The sequence below is a fragment of the Mus caroli genome, unplaced genomic scaffold (genome assembly GCF_978045245.1).
Source record: "Mus caroli unplaced genomic scaffold, Mus_caroli_1 scaffold_1, whole genome shotgun sequence".
Classification (NCBI taxonomy): domain Eukaryota; kingdom Metazoa; phylum Chordata; class Mammalia; order Rodentia; family Muridae; genus Mus; species Mus caroli.
Window position 1 is genome coordinate 70111550 of NW_028227256.1, and position 21681 is coordinate 70133230.

Consider the following 21681-nt stretch of genomic DNA (forward strand, 5'->3'; position numbering starts at 1 on the left):
ACCACTGTGGCACGGAAATTAATCTTACATCTCTTTAGACCAGAGGTCTCAGGTTAAAAAAGGACAGCACCTCTTGCTTCCTTAGAGGGCCTTCTTGGCTTGCCAGGCTCACCTCTCGCTGTATCATCTCATGGTTGTCTCTGTACACACATCTCTGATGTTTTGTTTTGTTTTGTTTTGTTTTTTGCATATCCAAATTTTATAATAGGGGAACACCTGTCAGCACAGCCTCATTTTAGTGTAACTTCTCTCAAGAGCCCATCTCTAAATAATCCACATTTTTAAGTACTAGGCTTGAGGGATTCTTAGGTGGACATAATTCAGCCCAGTGCTGATGGTATTCTAAAAAACACATTGAGATAATTGAAAACCCAAGAGAAAGATTGGAGCACTTTACTGCAGTGATGAGCCATTGCAAACATAGGAAGGCACCATCCCCAGACAGCACCCACTGAGGCAGAGAGTAAGGGTGGTTATCTTGTGACAGGGCTTTGTTTGAGGATCTGTTCATAGTATAAGGGCTTGTAGTCAGACTCTTGTGAGAGTTCTTAGGAAATTATTCCATGCCCTGATCTCAAACCTGCTAAGCATCCGGCTGATAGGTGTGCTACAAGTGGCCCTCCATTTCTCTCATATGACAGGTATTTTCAAATACTCCCTGCTCCAACCCAGAGACATGTTAACAGGGAATATTAGTACTCCAAAGACCTTTTCCATTTATATCACTGAACGCCTCATTTGAGTACTTCCTTTGGAACAAAGAGACTCTTTGCTAAGGAGCTATTGATGCTCTCATTCTGCTACCAGATAGAAACTTCTCACAGTCCCAAAACATTTAATATAATTATAGAAGTGATGTGTAATAAAATATACAGTATATTAAAAAAATCAAGAGTCTTCTATGTTCCCTTTTTTGAGAGATGATTGGTGTCAATAGTGTCAAAACCAAAAAATTATGTATATATTTGATCAACTTACATACATACATACATATGTCTTAATGAAACTGCTCACTCCACATGACAGATGCTAATAAAGAAAAATTAAAAAGATACGTGTATTTATTGCATGTATTGTTTTATATCTCTTTTGCCTCACCCAATAATATGACTTGACAATCTCTATATGTGCATCTTCATACACACACATATGTATGTCGAAAGTGTGGTGGCACATATGTAAAATCTCAGCACTCAGGAGGCTGAGGTAAGAGGCTTGGTTATTTGAGGTCAGCCTGGCCTATGTGGTGAGTTCCAGGCTGGTCTATGTGGTGAGATACAAAGCAAAAGGCTGTCTCAAGACAAATGAATAACCACCCACATAGGTAATCATAACTGCTGTAAAATAATGGCATAGGAGGCATAGAAGTGACTTGACTAATCTCCTAGGATGTCCTACAAAGGAGAGGTCCAAATTGGACTTACAGATGACTCATTTTTATAACATAAGTTCTGTGCTTTGAATGCTGCTCTGAACTTTATTAAACACTTCTGGCTGTAGTGGTCCATGAACCTCTCTAGAAGCTATGATGTAGTCTAGAGGATTCAGTGATATAACAAAACACCAAGATGTCCAAGAGGCTTTGATGTCAAGGGGCTGGCAGATCAGGAGTCTGCTGGCCTGATCTCTCAAGATAGCATCTTGTTATTCCCCGAGCCTAAGAGGAGGTTTCTAGTTCTCTCCAGCCCTTTAAGAAGGTGAAATTCTTATGGCCCAAATCAGCCTTAATGCCATTACATTGGGGACTAAGTTCCAATAGGAAATTGGAGAGAACACACGTGTCCAAGCCAGAGCGGATCCTTCAAGTGAAATTTCTGGGTCCAAAGTTCTTAATAGTTCTTTTGGTTTGATTTCAGTCCATCCAAGTTTCAGAACCTGGACTCCACAGACATGGGGATTGACAGTTTGGTTTGTTCAGGATTTACAAACTCATTCATGTTCCAAGTATCCTTTGTTGCATGTGTGCGTGTGTGTTTGTGTGTGTCAGTGTGTGCACACAAACACAGAGGGGTGTGTGCCATCATGTGTGAGCAGAAGACAAACTTCCAGAGTCAGTGCTCTCATTTGAGCATGGAAGTCTCAGGGACTGAACTCAGTTGTCAGGCTTGGCAACAAGCACTGTCATGAGCTCATCATACCACTGTCCACTTTGATTTATACAACTTGCCTTGGTGTAACACAAATTCTGATGTTTTCACCCTACTGCTTCTTGGACACTATTGGCTGGCTGCTTGCTTTGTTTCACTTCCATTAGTGGAATGTCTATCTTCCTCAGACTTCTATCCCAGCCCTTCAGTTTTACTCTGAAACCCATCCACTTTGTGTCAACTGCTACACATTTTTCTCACCCTTCAGCTGATCAACTTTAGAGTTGCAAGGTGACTTAGTTTAAAGACACCCTTAACAAATATTCAGTTATGGTGGTGAACATTTGCCCCACTGACAGGTTTCCTAACGATGGACCCCTAGCTTCATGAAGCTTCCAGTGAGAATGTCCACTTTCCAGTGTTACAGCTGTGTGAAAGAGCATTCTAGCACACTACTAGGTAAGGGAGATCTGACCCATCCAGTGGGGCTAAAGGGAGAGGGTGGTTGTCTGGCAAAGGGTGCTTCTCTACCTCCACCGTCTACCAACACTACTCTTGAGTTTTTGTCAGAGATCCAGTGTGTTCTGTCCGTGTTCTCCTCCACCTACAACACACAGGGCCCTAAAGACTGGAGTAAAAAGGCTGTGAAGTTCTTTTGTTTCCCCCAGGGGAGTTTAACAGTGTCCCTTGTCAAGAGCATTCTCCCATTTACTGTGTATTTCAAGTAAAACACACCACATTAGCTCTTCTGAGGCTAATTCGACTCTAACCTCATACTTGAAACATCTGAGAGGGATGTGGGAAGCAGGGAGGATATTTTCCCAACCTGAAAGGACCTGTGCTCTCTAGGGCCATGAGACAGAAACCTGTAGTTTTAAATTTGTGTTAGAAATAGACCTTTGTTGAACTGTGGTGGGCATTTAAATAGGTGGTGAAATATGGTCTCTTTACCATCCAATGAAAACTGTAGAAGTCAATTTGTTCAGAAGGGTAGAATGTGGTCCATGTTACATAGGGAGGTAGAGGAAAGGATGGGCCCTGGGCTTTCCTCTGAGGACTCTGTTTTGAGTATCTGCCTATGAGCCACTCATTAAAAATGGAACTCAATTACAAGCTGAAAATAAGACATTTCTGTTTTTCCCAGTCTTTGCCCACACCTGTCCCCCCTCTTATGGGTGCCTCTACCCACCTGCCCTTGCAACATAGGATGGGCACCACGCCAGGTTTTCTTAGATAAATCAGACCAGCCCACCACTCTTCCCAAGCCAAAGGCCTCCTCCTCCTCCTCTTTCGAGACACAAAGGCCTTCTGTGACTCAAGCAGGCCATGGTGCCCATCGCCTGGTGGTTGAATTGCCCAACTTGCTGGGTAGTGAATGATGTGGTTTCCCTTCAGTCCCTGAGGCAAGCTTCTAGCTAGACTTACACTCTATTTTATCCCATTATAGACCTGTGTGGGGATTTTAGGGTTCATCTGGTTCCTTTTGATGCTCTGGGTAGGTGTGAGTTGCTTTGTGGATGGTTCTGACTCGGTAGAACAGGTGACAAAGCTCGGAGAAGTTGAGCAACTTGTTCACAAGTGGTTGGGAATAGTAGCCTCGTGCTGAAGCTTAGTACTTGAATCAGCTGGTCCAGGTCCTTCTCCCTGGGGAGAAATAGCATCTTCTGCTACTCCGTATGGCCACTGTCTAGGCATTACAATGATGGAATTTCTTATCCATTAGCACAGGCAGGCATGGTGTTGGGAGAAGTAGATCAGGACAGGAAGTGAATGACTGGTCTCACACCAAGCTCCAGTGACATACAGGTCACACCTAATTCTTTCCAAACAACTTTAGGGGCCAAAGAATCCAACATTACATTCCAAAAGAGAAAAGGGAAAGGTGGGCATAGTGAGGAAACACTGGACCAGGATAAACCATTCATAGCTGTGTCTTAGGATGGGCTGCTTCCATTCACAGTCTGGCTATCCTCCACTTGTATTGAGCTGGGCTCAAACAGCAAAGCCATCCTGATATGTAGCCCAAGACCCTTTACACAATGGCTCAGTCTATTTCCAGGAGAACTGGAGATCCAACCTATGTCTCCTAAGGGCACGAGGAGGGATATGCCAACCAATATGCAAAGGAACTGTTCTTTCTGATCAATACTGCATTCAGAATCAGGGCTTCTCCAGGTACTTACCTTCCCGTGACTTCTGACCAAAGGCATGTCCTCTAAGCAAATGGATGAGTGTTCTGAGCCTGCAGACTTTCTAGGTTAGGTTAGGTTTGGGGTATAAAATTAGAATTTAAGACATTTTAGCTCACAAGGCATTCTACTAATCTCCCAGACTCAGACCACCTGCTTTCAGAGGACCACATTCTGGGTAGGGAGAGTTGGAACATACCTCAAGATGAGCCAGAGAGGGTCATATAAAGGCTTACTTTCAACCCAAGTTCAGAAACCCAAATATTTTCCAAACAACAAAAAAATCAAACATTTGTTTTCACAATTTTATTTGTTTTCAAAATGTTATTGAGATGTTGGGGAGAAAAAGCCAACATATACATTCCGAATTTCGTCACGACTGGCATTTACCCACTCTTGATAGGATCTTTGGCTTTTGGTCTAACTTCAGATCTCTTTGGCAGTCCCCCTCTGATGTCCTCATGCTCCTGCCCGGTGTTGTTTGAAGGCCACCAGGGCAGAGCTCATTGCCGCTTCACAAGTGGGATCGGTAATTGCGACTTGCTGTGGGGAGGGACAGATTTACAACAAGGACACCCATTAGTACACAGCCGTCAGAATCTTTGTCCCTAAGAATTCAGCTGCTTGCCGGGCAGTATTGGCGCATTCCTTTAATCCCAGCACTTGGGAGGCAGAGGCAGGCGGATTTCTGAGTTCGAGGCCAACCTGGTCTACAGAGCGAGTTCCAGGACACTCAGGGCTACAGAGAGACCTTGACTCGAAAAAACCCAAAACCAAAAAAAAAAAAAAAAAAAAAACCAAAAAACCCAAAAATCAGCCGCTAGAACTCTGGCATCTCAGGCTGGGATGCTGTTTACTACTGAGGTCTGGCTCCATGAAGGTGTCTGGAAGAGCAAGTCCTAGAATTTGACTGCTCCCCTGCTCGCTCACCCGGCACTTACCATCATCGCCCCGTTTCCTACTCTTCAGGACGCTCTTCCGGTATTTTCTCTTGCTTCCACCTCTCTTGACGCCCTTGTGAAGAGCTCGGTTCTTGCCTCTCCTCATGCCATGAGTCTTTAGCTTGCGGCTGGTCGACATGGTACTTTCTGCCGAAATGAGGGGCTTTGCAAGGCAGGCAGGGCCGGGAGTCCATGTATTTAAGGCCTTAGCCATTGTGACCGCAAAGGGGGTGTGGCTTAGCAGCCGGGTGCAGCTCTCTTGTGATGTCACTAACCTTTGCTACACCTTGCTGGTACCTAAGTAATAAGGAAGCAGCTTCTTCAAGGCTGGTCTGGTCCCCTTTTTAGGTTAAAGAAGGCTTTTCAGACAGGTACTAAACATCTAACTTCCTCCCCTCCTGTGGCTTGGCCTGGAAAGGGCTTTACCAGTGGTCATTAAAGTATGTTTCTTGCCTGTAGAGAACTTGAAAGTCACTGAGTGTGGATATTTATATGTGTGCGAGTGTAAGTCTCAACAGTACCCTCAGGAAGTAAATGTATTTCCATAAGCACTTGAGGCTAGGAGAGCTGATTCAAAAATAGCAAGTTTCCTTCCCAGTCTTTACACTTCTGATACCAGAGACAGGGTTAAGTTTTGGTTTTGTCTCATGTGTTTTGGGGATCTTTATCGATATTCCTGGTTTCCGCTGCTACAAACCAGTAGAGCTAGAACCCCAGCAGATGTGACATATCTCCAAAGGTTGCCACCTGTCATTCTGGGAGCCTGGAATGCAAATCTGTTTAAAGTTTAGGTCACAAAAAGTTACTGCTTACATAGGACAGATATGTCTATCATGTTTGGGCACTAGGGAAATGGTCTAAAGATATAGTCTAAAGACAGAAATCCTGTGTGTGCAGCCAAAGTAGATGGAGCTTTGGGACTCTTATGGAAGGGTTGGGGGGAAAGATTGTGGACCCTGAAGGAAATAGGACCTCCCCAGGAAGACCAACAGTCAACCAATGTAGACCCTAGGGGCTCTCAGAGACTGAACCACCAACCAGAAAGCAAACATGTTAGACTTAGTTTCACCCCACCGCCACACAGATGTAGCAGATGTGCAGCTTGGTTTTCATGAGGGCCCCAAACAAGTGGAGTGGGGGATATTCCAAAAGCTGTTGCCTATTTGAGGGATATGTTCTAGCTGGGCTGCCTTGTCAGAGGACAAGGGGAGGGGACAAGGAATTTTAGAGGGGGTGTTCAGGTGGAGGGGTAGTGAGCAGGATGTAGTTAATAAAAAAATAAAGTGAAAAAAAAAGTTTTGTGTGTGCATGGACCTTTTAGCCTAGTGAATGAAATCCATTAGACCAGTGGTCAGGCATCTGCACAGTGAGTCCTGTTGATGCTGTTGAGTGATTGAGAGGTACCTCTATACCAAAGCAGTGGCTCAGGAGGAAGTATTTTATAGGGGTTTAGCTGTGGAAGCAAAAGGGACGTGTTGGTTGAGGTAGAGAGCAAGACAATGGAGATGGATGTAGGAGATGAGAACGGACGGTGTCAGGGAGTGGCCTGTTTCTGTGTAATGCAGCTGTACGGATGCTTGAGTTACTAGGATTAGGCTGGGCTTTTGAATATGGGTTTGAAGTGCCTTGGCGACGTCTAGATCGAGAAACTGAGCAATGATTATGGCGTATATGAGTCAGCAAGTCTTGTCATTCCACATTTTGGATTTTATAACTTATATCGAGTTCATTAAAATAAAATTCAACAGACACCGAAAGTTCATTATCTCTCTCCCCACCATTATCCTTATTCAAGAACTGAACAAACATAGGTGAGGCTCTTAGCCAAAGCTGGTGAAGAAGAAAAGAGGACGTGGCTCAACTCCCCATCTCATATTTCTTGTACTTATAGGTAATGATGTTTTGGGTGCCAGATTCCCTCCATGGCATAGTAGCTTTTCTCTGGTAACTTCAGGTCATCATGACCCCCCCTTTTTCATTCTTAAGACTTCCTGGTATAATTGAAGATGGTTTGGCAACTGCTTTTCTCCCACCCAGCATCACACAAAGCGTCTCCTCCACACCAGCCAAAAGGACTCCTTAAGGATTGGTTCACTGATTCCTGGGTGACTTTCATTCCCACAGAGGGTAAAGCTATCTAAAGCAGTGTTCCACCTTGCCCTGTTGTATCTCAAACTCCTCTGTTCATTTCAGTCACTTTTTTTCCCCCTTTACAAACAGACCCATGAGAACACAAATCCCCAAGAAATACAGGACTTGGCTTGCCCCTTAGAGTTTGGTGGTAAATGATTCTGCCACAGAATGGGGTTTCAATGAGCCTTTGTTTCCACATTTGTTAAAAGAATAGAATTTAATTTTCTTAAGTCATCCTATTTCTCCCATTTTTTTGTCCTGCAATTCTAAGGAAGATTTCCCCCACTTTCCACACACTCATTGCCCTTTGACATTTATTCAAAGTCTACTATCCTGTAACACTGCCCTTCAGATTGAGCCAACCAGCTATGTGAAAGCCCATTTTGTGTCTGGATTGCTGTGTGGTGCCGGCATGGTGTTAAGTTAGTCTCAGCAGAAGACAGCTCATCTTGGTTCTGGTACTGGTTGGATTTCTCAGGACCCTGTCTCTATTGTTTGCAAGTAAGCAGGCTTTGTTAGGTGATTAGGTGGCCTCCAAGAAGAGTTGGCAGTCGTTGTGGTCCTCTTGTAGTTATGGACATTTTCCTACAGTAAGTGTTCTCTCCCAACTGTGGAATCTTTCCTCTACACCTTGGTTTATCCAATGGGACTCAGGTTTTGTTTCTTTTTTAAGTTTCTGGTGAACAAAAGGATGTAGTTTCTAGTAGTAGTTCGTAGACGAAGGGGTGGGGAGATGGTTTCTGTTGAAAAGGAATGTGGATCCTTTTCTTGGAATAATTGTTGGATAGACCTTCTCTCTTGAACTGGTCAGATGGGGAGACAATGTAATGTCTTATCTCCTATCAGGACAGCTATGGTCCCACTTGGTACTAGATACTTCAAAGTATTATGGACAGTTCACTCACCAGAATGTGAAGGATATGGTGAGGACAGATCTACATTCTGGTTCTTGCTCACCTCTGTATTTCAGCAGAACTGGACCTTTGGTCTAAAAGACTGTTATTTCTTGGATGATCTGAGATAGGATGCTATTTCTTGTTTCCAACTCTCACTCCCATAGAACCTGTTCTGCTCAAAGTGAGTGGAGATGGCAGGGGAAAGGCAAATGGATTCCAGATATGGTGAAGAGCAAAGAGGAAGGTCCCAGGTTCAATTCTACTTCCACCATCCCGCTGAGAAACCTGAGGGGCAGAGAGCCATTTATGGAGAAGCACAGTCAGAGGCTAGGCAAGGGCTGGGCTGGGGGCCTGAGGGTTGGCTCTTATATCACACCTCCTGGGTTGGACAGAGCAGGGTTGAGCATCAATCCCTGTGGAGTTGCTCTTCGCCCCAGTGGAAAGGGCAGCTTAGTAGGAGACCAGTGAACTCAGCCCTGACCCTTTCGCAGGTTCCAAGACAACCCCCACCCCACTGAGAACCATCTGCTAGCTTAGTTTGCCCATGGTCTTTTTAATCTGGCTTCTTATGTTTAATTTTGATGTGGAAACAAATGCAGAGTGGACTCTTGCCTGAGCTGCCTCCAGTAAAGCAACAGAGGAAAAGCCTGGTCGATCTATTTCTTCCACACCTCAGCTTGCCCCAAGGGACTCAGCTTTTGTGCCTTTTATTTCTGGGAGATGGAAGGAAATGGATAGCTTCTGAGAGTTATTTGAGAGGGGTAGGGGTGGGGCAAGAAAGAAGGAGGGCGAGGGAAAGAGATCAATTTCCACAGGTGGATGGATGGCATGGAAGTAGTCCTTAATTACACTGTAGTTCAGGGCTTTAAGGCCCGTTCTTTCACTGGCCCTGTTCTTAGAAAGGACAAGTTCAGTCTTACTGTTGTGACAGTCATATCTCCAGTTGGATCCTCTCTGACCTGTAAAGTCCACTGATTTTCCTGAGGCCTCCAAAAGGCATCTTTACAGGGATGGGTCTATCCAGCAATTTAGGACTTGAGTTCATTAAGAGGGAGAATGGAAAAGTTTCAGACAGCCCTTACACATGGGTGGTGGCTGAGTTTGAGTTCCTCTCTGAAATCTAAGTCTCTCCAGATGTTGACTTCAGCTGGGGAGAGGGGGACCTTCTATTCTGCTCACATGTACGCCCTGTCTTGTGTACTGTTGCTGATGTTTTTGTTCAAACAGGCTATGGCCATTGGGGAGAGGCTAGGGAAGGTGAAAACAGATGGTCAGCGCCTTCTGAGCCCAGAACATATCCAATATCATTGGTAAGGAATCAAGAGAGACCAGAGACCCAGGACAGAGAGTGGTTTTCTGAGAGAAGAAGAGGGCTTTTACTCAGCTCACTTCTATCATGAAATGTTGGAAATATTTTGGAACACTTTGGTTCTACACATGCTGGGGCCACCCTCCCCTTTTTTTCCTGCTTGGCTCCTCTTCCATCTTTTCTACAGAATTCCCTGTGTCTTTTCACAAACAATTACTAACCCAAACATTAACAGTTAAATGGTAGGGACTCTGTATCTATGGGAGACCTTTTGCAAGTCCTTGTCCTGTTTATTTTGGGGTCTTCTTTGTCTAAGGGAATGTACCTAGGCAGTGGAAGAGAAAGGGCTGACTGACTCTTGCTGATCTCAAGGCTGAGAGCTGCCCCTGGCTCCATGGTAGCTTTTCTGCTTGACTGGAAAAAATGTCCAGCCTTGACTTTCCACTCTGCCTTTTCTTTCACACTCGTGTTAGGATCATAGCGGAAGAAACACAAAAGGAGAGTGCTGGGGCAGGTGGTCTCTCTGGTAGAGGCAGGCTATAAATCTGTAGGTCCTTGAGGGGAATAAAAGTCTGATTTATTTGGACTTCATTTTGCTTTCCCAGAAGCCATCACTAATAACCTGCATGGTAGGGTTATATACACAAAGCAAAGCCAAATTTCATGACCACTTTTCTGCCCCCACTAACCTTAGCCTGCATCTAAAGAACGTATCAGTTGTCAGAATTCTATTACCATGTAGTTTAGTTAGAGGCCTCACATTAGTGTTGGAAAGGTATGTTTTAAGTTTCATATGTGAGTTAAATCACCTACTCTCATGTGGTCCAGAGGAGTGAATGCTTTAATCCGTTTATCTACTGGAACAGGGACGTTTGAGTTGGAGCGTTTCTAGAGAACATAGCAAATAAGCCCAGGATGTAGGTAATTTAGGCAAAGTCACAAATTATAACCAAAGTCAGACACTGTGCCTAGAATTCCTCATCCACTGTTCAGGCTTCTTGCCATAGGCCATGATGCACAGTTGAAATGTCTTTTATTTGATCTACTTTCTCATTCCCCATGGATTTCTTTAGCTCCTTTATTCTCTTTATGTTCCAAGAGCAATGTGCTGGGTTTCTTGCCTTCTAGAAGTCCTTCCACCATCCAAGGGACATCATTTACTTTGAGAATACCCCTGAAATATTAGCCACTAAGAAGGGAAAAGATTCAGAGGTTCCTCCATGCTCAGACCAGTGCCTTCATAATTGATGACACAGAGCATTGTGACCACCAGGCTGGGGCTGGGGCGTCAGGCAGAGGAGGTAGTAGCCAAACAGCAAGGATGTCTTCTAAGAAGTATCCTCAAGGGACCAAAAATTATGTCTTTATCACCACTACTACTGTATTATTATTATTATTATTATTATTATTATTATTATTATTATTATCATGAATGCTATAACCATTCTGACCAGTCTTGGCTCAAGAGAATATCAGAACTCAGTTTTGTTCTAAGGGAGACAGAGTATCAGTTTGCTTGTGGCTGTAGAAAGATGGAGCTGACACCATCCCTACCAATGTTCTGATAGAATTCTCATATGTGACGATCTCAAAAGCAGAAATGTGGAATCCTTGCATTTTACCCCTGCCCCTCATGTCCCTGTGTTGGGAAAGCAGAAGTAACTTGCCTAGAAAAAGTTTAGGTTTTTAGGTAAGGACCAGAACCACACCCAGTTGTATTTGAACACTGCACTAGCTAGATTTTATTGTCAAGAAGCTCTTGATACAGGGCAGCCTTATTCTCATCAGAGGAAATGTGAAGGGTAATGCTACAGGATGGCCTGGCTTCTGGTGGCGACTCTGTCACAAGCAGAAATGTGTTTCCTCCAGAGACCACTTTTTTGTGATAGGGACATTTCCTTCATGCTGGAAAACTGAGCTTAAAACCGTTTCCTGGTTAAAGTAGGAGACTGTAAAAGAGCTCTTCAGGTGAGCATGCAGGTGCTCTTGGCCTTCTAGTTGTCACTCCCTGTACCATCTGCTCCAGGAAGTCACTGCTTCTCAAAATCAACTGCATTTATTCAGGGTAAATCTACTGGCATCTTGTTAAAAGATGATTGAGTGGCACTAGCAGCATGAACCTAGGGTCCCTCTGAATCCTGGACCCTCTGTGATGCGTACACCCCTGGCCTATGGCACCTGCCCATCTCCCTGTTCAGCCCAGGCACTTTGTAGACAGGTATGTATGTAATGTAAACACCACTCTTTCTCTTTCCTCCTGCCCCATGCACTTCTTTTCTTCCTTTGTTGCTCTTCCTGGGGGTTAAAACCATGAATGACAAGAGAAGTGTAAAGGTTCTGCTTTCGTCTTGCTTTGAAAAGGAATCCCAGTCAAGGCTCTCAGGGTTGGAGATTTCTTTCTTAGGCCCTCATTGTCAACTTGACCCTGATGATTGACACCATCAACCTTCAGCTTTGACCTCGGGCCCCTTCTCGGACTCTCTCCTTTTCTTCCTTGCAGTTATTAAGTCTGCAGCTGTGGTGCCCACCTTTATATGAACATAACTGGTAGCCCAGTTAGAGAATCTGTGTTACCTTCAAATATTATTATGGAGGCTGCTTAAGTTTTTCTTTCCTTTCAACGCTGCCCATAAAGCTTCCTGTAAATGGGCTAATTGTATACTGGTTGTTTGAAGAAGTTCAGGAAACATTCCTAGCAGATGTAGTTCACATTCTCATTTCCTTTTCTACCTTTTCCTTCTACCTTCAGCATCCCTCTCTAGCCAGGCTATCTATTCTCTCCTTCAAGCAACCTCCACTTCTATCGCCAAATTGATATTTAACACATGAAGAGTCAATAAGTGAATGTGCTCGTGGAAAAATCTGATTCTTAACACTTATTAAATAGCTATTATATATTCCAAAGTCCAAGGACTCCATGCTTTATGACTTCATCACCACATGAAATCTCATAAGGCTTCTTTTAAAAAAAAGTATTTTTAAAGATTTATTTTATGTATATGAGTACACTGTTGTTATCTTCTACACACCAGAAGAGGGCATCGGATCCATTATATATAGGTGGTTGTGAGCCACTATGTGGTTGCTGGGAATTAAACTCAGGACCTTTGGAAGAGCGGTTAGTTCTCTTAACCACTGAGCCATCTCTCCAGCCCCTAAAAGGCCCGTTTTGGTCACATTTCATATTTACTAGATTCTGTACTAATTATTTGTTTATATGACTTCTTAGATATTGAACTTGAGGTTGAAGTTGTATCTCTGTGATGTTCCTGGGAGAAGCAGGGGTAGTTGACTTTTAATAAAGGTTCTGGCTTGGAGATTTAGCTACCATGTTGTTGGAGAGGGACTGAAGGAGAGGGGAGACATTCTGGAAGAACTTAGGACTACATTTATTATCTTGCTATATTACAGTGTGGCCATTGGTTATATCAATGTCAAAAGTTCTCAAATTGTACCTTGGAGATATTGAAGCTGGCATGTCGATTATACCTTAGGAGAGACATTTTTTCAAGTTCCTGATCAAGAACTTTCTAGAATCAAGATGCTGAGACCAATAAGACATATTTATCTAAAATGCCAGACTTGTGCTTGAAAGGCCCGGGGGTTTTACTTGGTTGCAATCATTCATATAAAGCTCCTATGTGAACACTGATGAGAGGACTCAAAAATATTTGCTTGACTTTAGTGAAATATCCCCCGTCTTCCCCAGTCACCCAAGCAAGCTCTCACGCTGGCTTTCAGCCTTTGTGACAATGTGTCTTCAGTCATCAGGCCCTCTCTAGGAGAGTCCGTGTCACAGACTCTTATAAAGGGAGGATGGCTGGACTGATTTGGACTGATGGACTTGGGGTGAGGGAGAGGGATGACGGGGAGAACAGCCAGAGGATATTATTTCAACCAGAACCTCACTGCCGACCAGAGTTTGGAACCTTGAGAAGATGGCGAAAGCCTGTACGTGTTGGTGTCCAACATGTTACATGAAGGCTTTCCCACAGAGATACAAAGCAAAGAAAACACCTAAGAGAAGGAACAAAAGGTACGATGATGTTTTCTGATTACAAAGGGGACTGACTCTCAGATCAGAGTAATTACCATCTTAGCCTTGGCTAATTTTCTAAAACAGGACACTTTTATCTAAAGTAGGCATGTCCAAACTCTGCATGATAGCTCTGAATGTGCCCAAACACATTTGCTGACAAATGCATCAGAATGTCAAAAGGTTAGACATCCTCGCAAGCCTAGAGCATAAAGAATAACCCATCATCATGGCTTCCAAAACCCCACCTTAGCTGCTTTTTCTATGTGCTTCTCTACTTCCCCAAACTACAGAGAACCAGATGTCTGTGTTCACTGTCGTTGTGCTGCAAAGTCTCTCTCTGCTCTTGTCCACTCAGTAGGAGACACTGTGTCGCTGGCCCTACCTCTGAAGGTGGGCGCTCAGATACTTTGAGCCCTTGCCTTGGATGGCGTTTTCAGGTAACAGAGTTATAAGGTCCTTTTGAAGAACGTTCCAGTGTCCCTGACAGCTCCTCCTTTGTCTCCTCAGTGAGGCACACATGCTTTGGCTGAAGAAGCTTCTAGACACCATGAAGTACCAAGTCACATTTGTTCCCATTGTTGACTCAAAGAACGATGGGTCCCGCTGCAAGCCTAAGGCCACCGTAATCATCGTCGAGCTTGCTTCTCCACCCCAAGGTCTCTAAATAAAACCTCTTCTTTCTCGGAAAAAAAAGTTTCTGAGTGTAATTATTTAGCTAAGAAGTAATCTGTGGTCCCTAGAGTATCCCAGACCCCCCTTTTTAATGTAATAAGATAGTGGGGTGTGGTAGGTTGAGAGAGAAGTGAGTCAGAGGAAATATGTCACTTTTTTCCTGTTTGGAAGATTACTAATGAAATTCACGGTTGGGCTTTGGTTTGGAATAAGTTGAGATGCTCTCTGGCTCTGAAAAGGACTTAGTTTGATAACCTCTCTAAACACTGCCAGATACTGGGTAGTGTGCTGCTGGTGGAGGTGGTGTGAAACCGAGTTCCATCCGCTTACACTTCTAGAGTCATCTGTTGGCAGCAACAGAGAAGTATATTTTTCTAAGAAGCCATGTCATTCCAACCCCAGTGCAGTATAAGGATAAGCGCAAAGGTACAGCTATCCTACAACAGTATATGCCTGTTCAGAACACCTTTAAAGGGCAACATTCCCAAATGTCTTAGTGTGTCCAACATGAATGCCTGTTGGGACAATTTGGGGATCAAATATAGACATTTGGTATTCTTTGTATAATTGAATCTGTGTAATTTACATAAAGGTACCAGATCTACCCCAGGTCCTTCCTAATAAATTGCAGATGTTCTGCCAAACACAGTATTTTTTTCTGGAGGCCATCAATATGGTTTTGAAAAACCAGCAAGGGGGTACAGGGAGGTAGTACAGTGTGTAATGTGCTTGGTACGTAAGCATGAGGATAAGAGTTCAGGTCCCTAGGACTTGGGTGAGAGGATGAGTGGCTGTGGTGACCCAATTGTAATCCAACACATGAGAGGCAGAGACAAGGAATTTCCAGACCAAGCTGCCTTGAGTATCAGCTGTGGGTGTCAGTGATAAGATAGATTCCTGAAATCAACCTTGGACCTCGGTACATTCACATACTATGCATACTATATACATATACATACATATATGTAACCCTCCTTTCAAACCAGCAAGGCCAAAGCTAATCTGTAAGTGTGAGGTCTCAGAACTGGCTTTTCAAAACTCTTGCTCAGACCATGAAAGGTATAGAGACTGGAAAAGGCTAGAAAGGAGCTGCCCCTTGGGGGTCAGTTGACTTAGGTGGATAGCAGAGCCTTGGCTCATTTTCTAGGTAGTGATGAATTTCTTGGGCTTTTCTGATGAGCGCTTTTGTTCTTTGGTTATCATATTTGGTCTCAGCATGAGGTTGAGGGGAAATGGTGCTGTATTGTTTGAAGATTTTATGATAGAGACCCTCAGCCCAATAGCAGAGAGTCTTGAAGTGCAGTGTGTTGGAGTAGCACTACAGGAAACTAGTTAGTCTTGTGATAGTACTAGTGATACTTTCTGATCCTCCCTTCTTTCTGCGGTTGTTGGCGGCTGACCCATGAAGACAAAAGGAACAGGGTCAACAAACGGTTTCAGACAGCCTGTGAGTATGAACAGAAATGTCAACACTCCAGGATCAGCTTCGGGGAGACAGATCAACGTTATGTGGGCCGAATCAAGGGTTATATAGTTTTAGGGAAATGGGTGGGAATATCCAGGGTGGGCAAAGGTCATTGGCTGAAGGCTAAGGTACTGCGATACCTCATTAGCATTCGGAGGCATCCCAGGAATCTTATGTGTTTGAGAAACAGGTTTCTTAGAAAGGAAGCACCAAGGCTACATGGCATTCCACAAGTAGAGAGGGCTTGGGGTTTCAAGCTCCCCAAACAAGGTCAGAGAAGGCAAAAGCCCTGCTGATAAAGGGAACCCCCCATTTTGTACTGAGCTCAGAAGCCTATCCAGGCAATGGTAGACTTTGAAATTAATTATCAGGGCCCAACAATATTTGATGGGCACATTTCATGGTAGGCAATGGTAACTCTATGCACACTGACTGAGAGAGAGAGAGAGAGAGAGAGAGAGAGAGAGAGAGAGAGAGAGAGAGAGAGAGAGAGAGAAGAGATAGAAGAGCTCAATGCTAGAAGCAAATAGCCTTCCCTGCTATTTTGTGACTACTCTCGCTTTTTGTTGACTTTCCACAGAGTTTCTTTCCCGCTGAGTAATGAACACTATTGTGTACAGCACTGGGCCATGTCATATTTTTTCACAACTTCTAATGGAATGCAACAGGGCTGGGAGTGATAGCTGCACAGAGAGTACTTGTCTAGCTTGTGCATGGGCAGGGTTTTAACTCAGCATCACGAAACAAACACACAAGTAAATGCAAATCAGTACAAGAAGATCCAATAGGTGCCCAAGTGAATCCCAACTTTGGGATCCACGAGTTTGAATCCAGTGTGTAAGGCATCCAAAAAATTTTATTGCTCAAAAATTCCTGGAGGAAGCAACCAATTATGACCCAGGTTTTCTGTGAGTTCTAGGAAATGACAGACATTTGAAAGGTAAAGAGCCAGGTAGCATAGTTTTAGTCTTTGCAGGTGAGACCAGCTATAGTAAGTTAATAACCAGGGCTGTGATTCATTATTACAGAACTGTAACAATGTCTGTAGGCTGGGTTTGGGCCTGTGGGCTGGTAGTGAGGCAAGCTTTTCTCTGGAACTAGCACTAATCATGTTTTATGTATCTTATCTCCAAGCAAGCAGCATCTTTTACACACAATATGATTGTCACATATGAACTCCCAGACACTGTGACAGCACAAGACAGGACTGGCAGAGGTTCACACCAAACTCTTAGCACTCTTAAGAAGAGGTGGGCTTAAAAATCCACACCTAGCCAAGAAACTAGTTATCTATGCCTACCAGGAAAGGAAAAGTTGGCTTCCCTCAACGGAATGTCATTGAATATATTAACCACCATCCAGGCCCCATCCCCCCACCATGGGCTCCTTGGTCTCTCTCTCTCTCTCTCTCTCTCTCTCTCTCTCTCTCTCTCTCTCTCTCTCTCTCTCTCTGTGGTTGCTCTCTTTTGATATTCTTTGTTTTGTTTTTGAGAAAGAGCACAAATACAAATTTAGGTGAGTAATGGGATAGGGATAATGGAGATGGAAGATGGAGGAGGGAAAAGATATGATCAACATGTATTAAACAAACAAACAAACAAACAAACAAGCAAACAAACAAACGTTGACGAGAAAGGAGGCTGGAGATGCTCTTCAGCTGTGTCCTCATTCTTGGACCTCTGGCTCCTCAGACACTGGGTTCGTTGTTCTCCATAATCTTATGTCATTTTTTTTGCTTCATTCTCTCAAGAGGTCCATGAACTGTTGTAGTGACATGTTCTTGTCTCTTTGAAGATCCCATTTTTGGATTTCTTTATGCAGAGGGGTCCTGCTACTTTTTAAAAAAGTGGGATGGTAGTTTTATTATTATTATTAATAGAGTCATTTGTGTGGGAGTGAAGAAGGGTGGAGGGGAGTCGCGCTAGGGCATAGGATCCACTGGTGCAAACGAGATGTTTCTCAGGCAGTTAAGTCAATGAAAAGAAGAACACAGCCAATAGACCATTTATAGGGTGAAGACTTGTGTGATGCAATGCTGGCCAAGACATTGCAGTCACATGATCCTGTGTATCACCATCATGCCAGACGATGCAGCCGGCCCCCAATTAAACACTAGGAGCTCATGAATTTGAGTCCCTCATGTCTACTTAGAATTTACCCCCTAAAATTTTCCTTTGTTTTTTTTCCTTTTCAATATTTCAGAATTGTGCATTTCGATGGGCTTCCAATTGTAACAGACAATTGTAGCAGTTTTATTGCTGTAACATTCCTAGCTGATGGCTTAGAGGACAAATGTATCTTCTCTGTTCTACTACGTAGGCCAATACAGGGCAAGCAAAAATCATTTAAGCTAGTTGTCACCACAAAAAAGTTAGGTGGGTTTTTATGTGAAATTTACATTTTTTTTACTTCATATTGGCTTTAAAAAATTGCAATGTCTGTCAAGACTGGATCCTCCCTTCCTGGAGCCCTTGTTTCTACACATCCTTGCTCAGAATACTTACACAGCCTTCCTGAACTCTAAAGGACTTTGTAAATTCTGTTCTAAATCCTGATGGCGGGTACCATTGTCTTTGCTTGTCCACATCCAATAACTGGTTAGAGGCGAGTTTGAGGTTCTGGGTGATATAGAGGAATATAAGAACCCAGCAGGGCATACAAGAGCGACCATCTTCCCTTGGAGCTTGTTTTCAGCCTTCCAGACCTCGTGAGACCACTTCGTTTTGAGCACAGTTTGAGGAGCCATAAAGGAAATTCTAGGAGGTTAACTAAGGAGAAGAGACCCCTGTCAGAATAGGTGTGGCCTCGGCTCCTGAGACTGGTAACAGAGTGTAGCCCTCCTATCCCTTACACTGCTGCATGCAATGCTGCAGTCTCGAAGACCAATCCATTTCAAAGTAGCTGGGACAGCAAGAGATTTGAGTAGGGCAAAGGAGATGCTGTACATGGGTTCTGGCCTTGTGGGGGTCTTTCCAGCATTGTGGGTCCCTGGAGGACAGGAATCAGGTCTGAACTCCCTGGGCACCCTAGTGTTTGGCAGTATAGTGACAGTGTTATGGTTCAATTCTGACAGAATAACTCAATCAGATTGTGTGTATTCCAGTGTATCTCCCTCTTGCTCTGAGGAGAGAACCATAATTTCCTTTTGTATTTCCTTGCTTGGACCCAGGGACGGAATTGAAGCTCTTTCTACCTAGCTTCCTGAGTCTGTGATGCCTAATAGCTGTGTCTAAGGGGGCATTATGTTTGGGGAATGAGTTAATTTTATCTCACCTCCAGTAGAGTTTAAGGTAAGGGTGTGAATTCAGGCTTCTTAAGAAGTGCATTGTAGGAAGGAAGGGAGGGAGCGAGGGAGGGGTGTGTGGGACAGAAAAGGGAGAGAACAAGAATATGTTCCCAAGCTGGTCACTGGTGTGGACAAAATGGGCTCAATCCAGCTGGCTTCCCTGTGAGTAGTTCTGTAGAATGTGCTGCCCACTTACCCATGATTCCTCCTGTTCTGAAAAGCTTCACCCGGGAGAGTGAGTTGCCTCCTTCCTGCTGCCCTGCACATTTGGAGGGCAGGATTCTTTGACTTTTGCTGTTACTTTGTTCTCTCTCTGTCCCTCTGTCTCTCTGTCTCTCTCTCTGTCTTTCTCCTTTCAATCTCTCTCTCTCTCTCTCTTTCTCTCTCTCTGTGTCTCTGTCTCTTCATACTGTTAAACACCCTATGGTTTGGATTTACATAACCTATTAATCAACACTTGATGTATAGTGTATTTCCAATGACTTTTTATTTTTTGGTTAAAATACACTCAGAGACTTCTACCTTAATCTACTACTGTTATTTCTTTTTTAAAAAACCTAGCATATTAGAGCTGACTGTTGAAGTGGAATGACGAGGTCAGAGGGAACCCATCTTCTCTCCTCCAGCATCTTCCAACTAAATTGCTTCACATAAAGTTTTTATTGACCTGCAGTCCCATCAGCATTGTGGGAAACCATTAAAGGTGAACTCTGGCAATGATCTAAGAGTGAGTGACTAAGACAGGTTGTCAGATTTATTGCTCAGAGGGTTTTTAACACAGTAGAGGCACCTTAGTGTAGTGTCTTCCTTAACTAGGAGGGGATCCGAGGCATTCATTTTTGACCTCCTGTCTTCTTTGCATTCTACGAATAGCATATGGCCATCAATATAGATTTGTGCATACACACAAAGCATGCTCCACTGGCCATTTTTGCTCTTCATGGTTTTGTTTATTCATAGTCAGTCATGGGATATACACTGGCTGGTTTTGTATATCAACTTGACACAAGCTGGAGCTATCACAGAGAAAGGAGCCTCCCTTGAGAAAATGCCTCCATGAGATCCAGCTGTAAGGCATTTTCTCAACTAGTGATCAAGGGTGGGAGGACCCATTGCGGGTGGTGCCATCCCTGGGCTGGTGGGCCTGGGTTCTATAAGAAAGCAAGCTGAGCAAGCCAGTATGCAGCATCTCTTCATGGCTTCTGCATCAGCTCCTGCCTCCAGGTTCCTATCCTGTGTGAGTTCCAGTCCTGACTTCCTTTGGTGATGAACAGCAATATGAAAGTGTAAGCTGAATAAACCCTTTCCTCCCAACTTGCTTCTTGGTCATGATGTTTTGTGCAGGAATAGAAAGTAAGACATACTATGAATACATTAAGTGGACCTTTAGAAGTAAACAGTCCTTCAGTATTAAAGTGTGCACTTCTCTGAGTATTGCACATTCACCCCCATCTTTTTGTTCCCTCCAATTGAGACACAAGGCATCCCTCTATCAACTGTATCTGCACTGTACACACCACTAGCCTCCCTCTCAGAAACTTAACTGCCCTATGGTATTGCAGTGTTGTGTTCAACCCTTATGGTCAGGAAGGGTAAGGGTAGGAATGGTAGCAATTTAGTTGTACCAAAGAGAATCTATGAATGCAAAGGGGAAGGCTCTCAGCATTACAGAGGGCTTGGCACTATGAGTGATTTCAGACACTCAGGGTCTTGGAATGAACTTCCCACAAATAAGGAGGATTATTATAGGAGGTGTTTTTAAAAGAGTCTCATTTGGGAGTTATTTAACTGAGCTTTCAAAGGTTCTGAGTTTACCCTCACATCATTACCCCTTTATCTTCTGTGTATTCATGTAATAATTGGGGTGTTAGGTATTCCGTATTCCAAATGCTCCTAATTATGTGGGAAAATATAACCCAAATAAATACAGGACCCTTGGAATTTCAAGTTATGTTACTAAATGCTTTGGAGAAATTCTGACAAAGAGAAAGCTTAAGCTAGTTATTGATAAATTGAGTTTGAATGGCCCTGACTTTTCCTTTGTTCCTTCTTTCCCAGGGATCAAACAAATGTTCTGAGAAAGAGATTAAATGTAGATCACGCAAAGGAGGGAGATATAAAGGCCAGGAGAATCCAAACTTCACTTTAGGCTTGGTAGTGATCATACACTACATTGTTCATTTTTTCTAATCTGTATGTATGCGTGTGACTGAGGAGACACGTGTTGAGGTCAGAGGACCAACTCAGGCATCCTTCCTCGACTCTCATCCTATTTGAGACACGATCTCTTTCTTGTTCAGTGTTATCTAGGCTGTGAGCATCCCAGCATTCTCCCATGTCTGCTCCCTATTTCACTATGTGCCACAGCTGTAGACCATGTGGGTCTCGGGGACTTGGATGCAGGTCTGCATGCTTTTGCGAGTGATGAGCACTTTACTTAATGACTCACCTTCCCAGTCCACACACCACACTTCTTGCTTAGAACTTGGGTGTAAGCTGCAATGCACACAGACCTGAATTTTCCAGGGCTTCGTCGGTCTTTCTTGCTTTGACAGAAAGCTTGTTTATTCTGACCCCCTGCCCCAGGAGCCAATCATCATCACAAACAAGAATAGAAACTAAGAATTCTAAACCTTAAGATAAACCCAGACATACATGCTTCCA

The 21681-nt window shown here is 43.7% G+C and overlaps 1 protein-coding gene and 1 long non-coding RNA gene across 4 annotated transcripts in view; one reads left to right on the forward strand and one right to left on the reverse strand.

Moving 5' to 3' along the window:
• The window catches only part of LOC115029893 (uncharacterized), a 175490-nt gene that overhangs the window by 84721 nt on the left and 69088 nt on the right, over nucleotides 1-21681 (forward strand). The window lies entirely within an intron of this gene.
• Tnp1 (transition protein 1) lies at nucleotides 4568-5399 on the reverse strand. The gene is made up of 2 exons (XM_021167101.3): nucleotides 5218-5399; nucleotides 4568-4819 (listed from the first exon to the last, which is right to left on the reverse strand). The coding sequence occupies exons 1-2, from the start codon at nucleotides 5354-5356 to the stop codon at nucleotides 4791-4793; spliced, it is 168 nt and encodes a 55-aa protein (XP_021022760.1). The 5' UTR covers nucleotides 5357-5399; the 3' UTR covers nucleotides 4568-4790.

Bases quoted from the DNA above. Each gene is read 5' to 3' on its own strand.
- Tnp1 (XM_021167101.3), bottom strand. From the start codon at position 5,356: ATGTCGACCAGCCGCAAGCTAAAGACTCATGGCATGAGGAGAGGCAAG. The intron at 4,820-5,217 runs GTAAGTGCCGGG...CCCTCCCCACAG, and splicing joins TAGGAAACGGGGCGATGATG to CAAGTCGCAATTACCGATCC.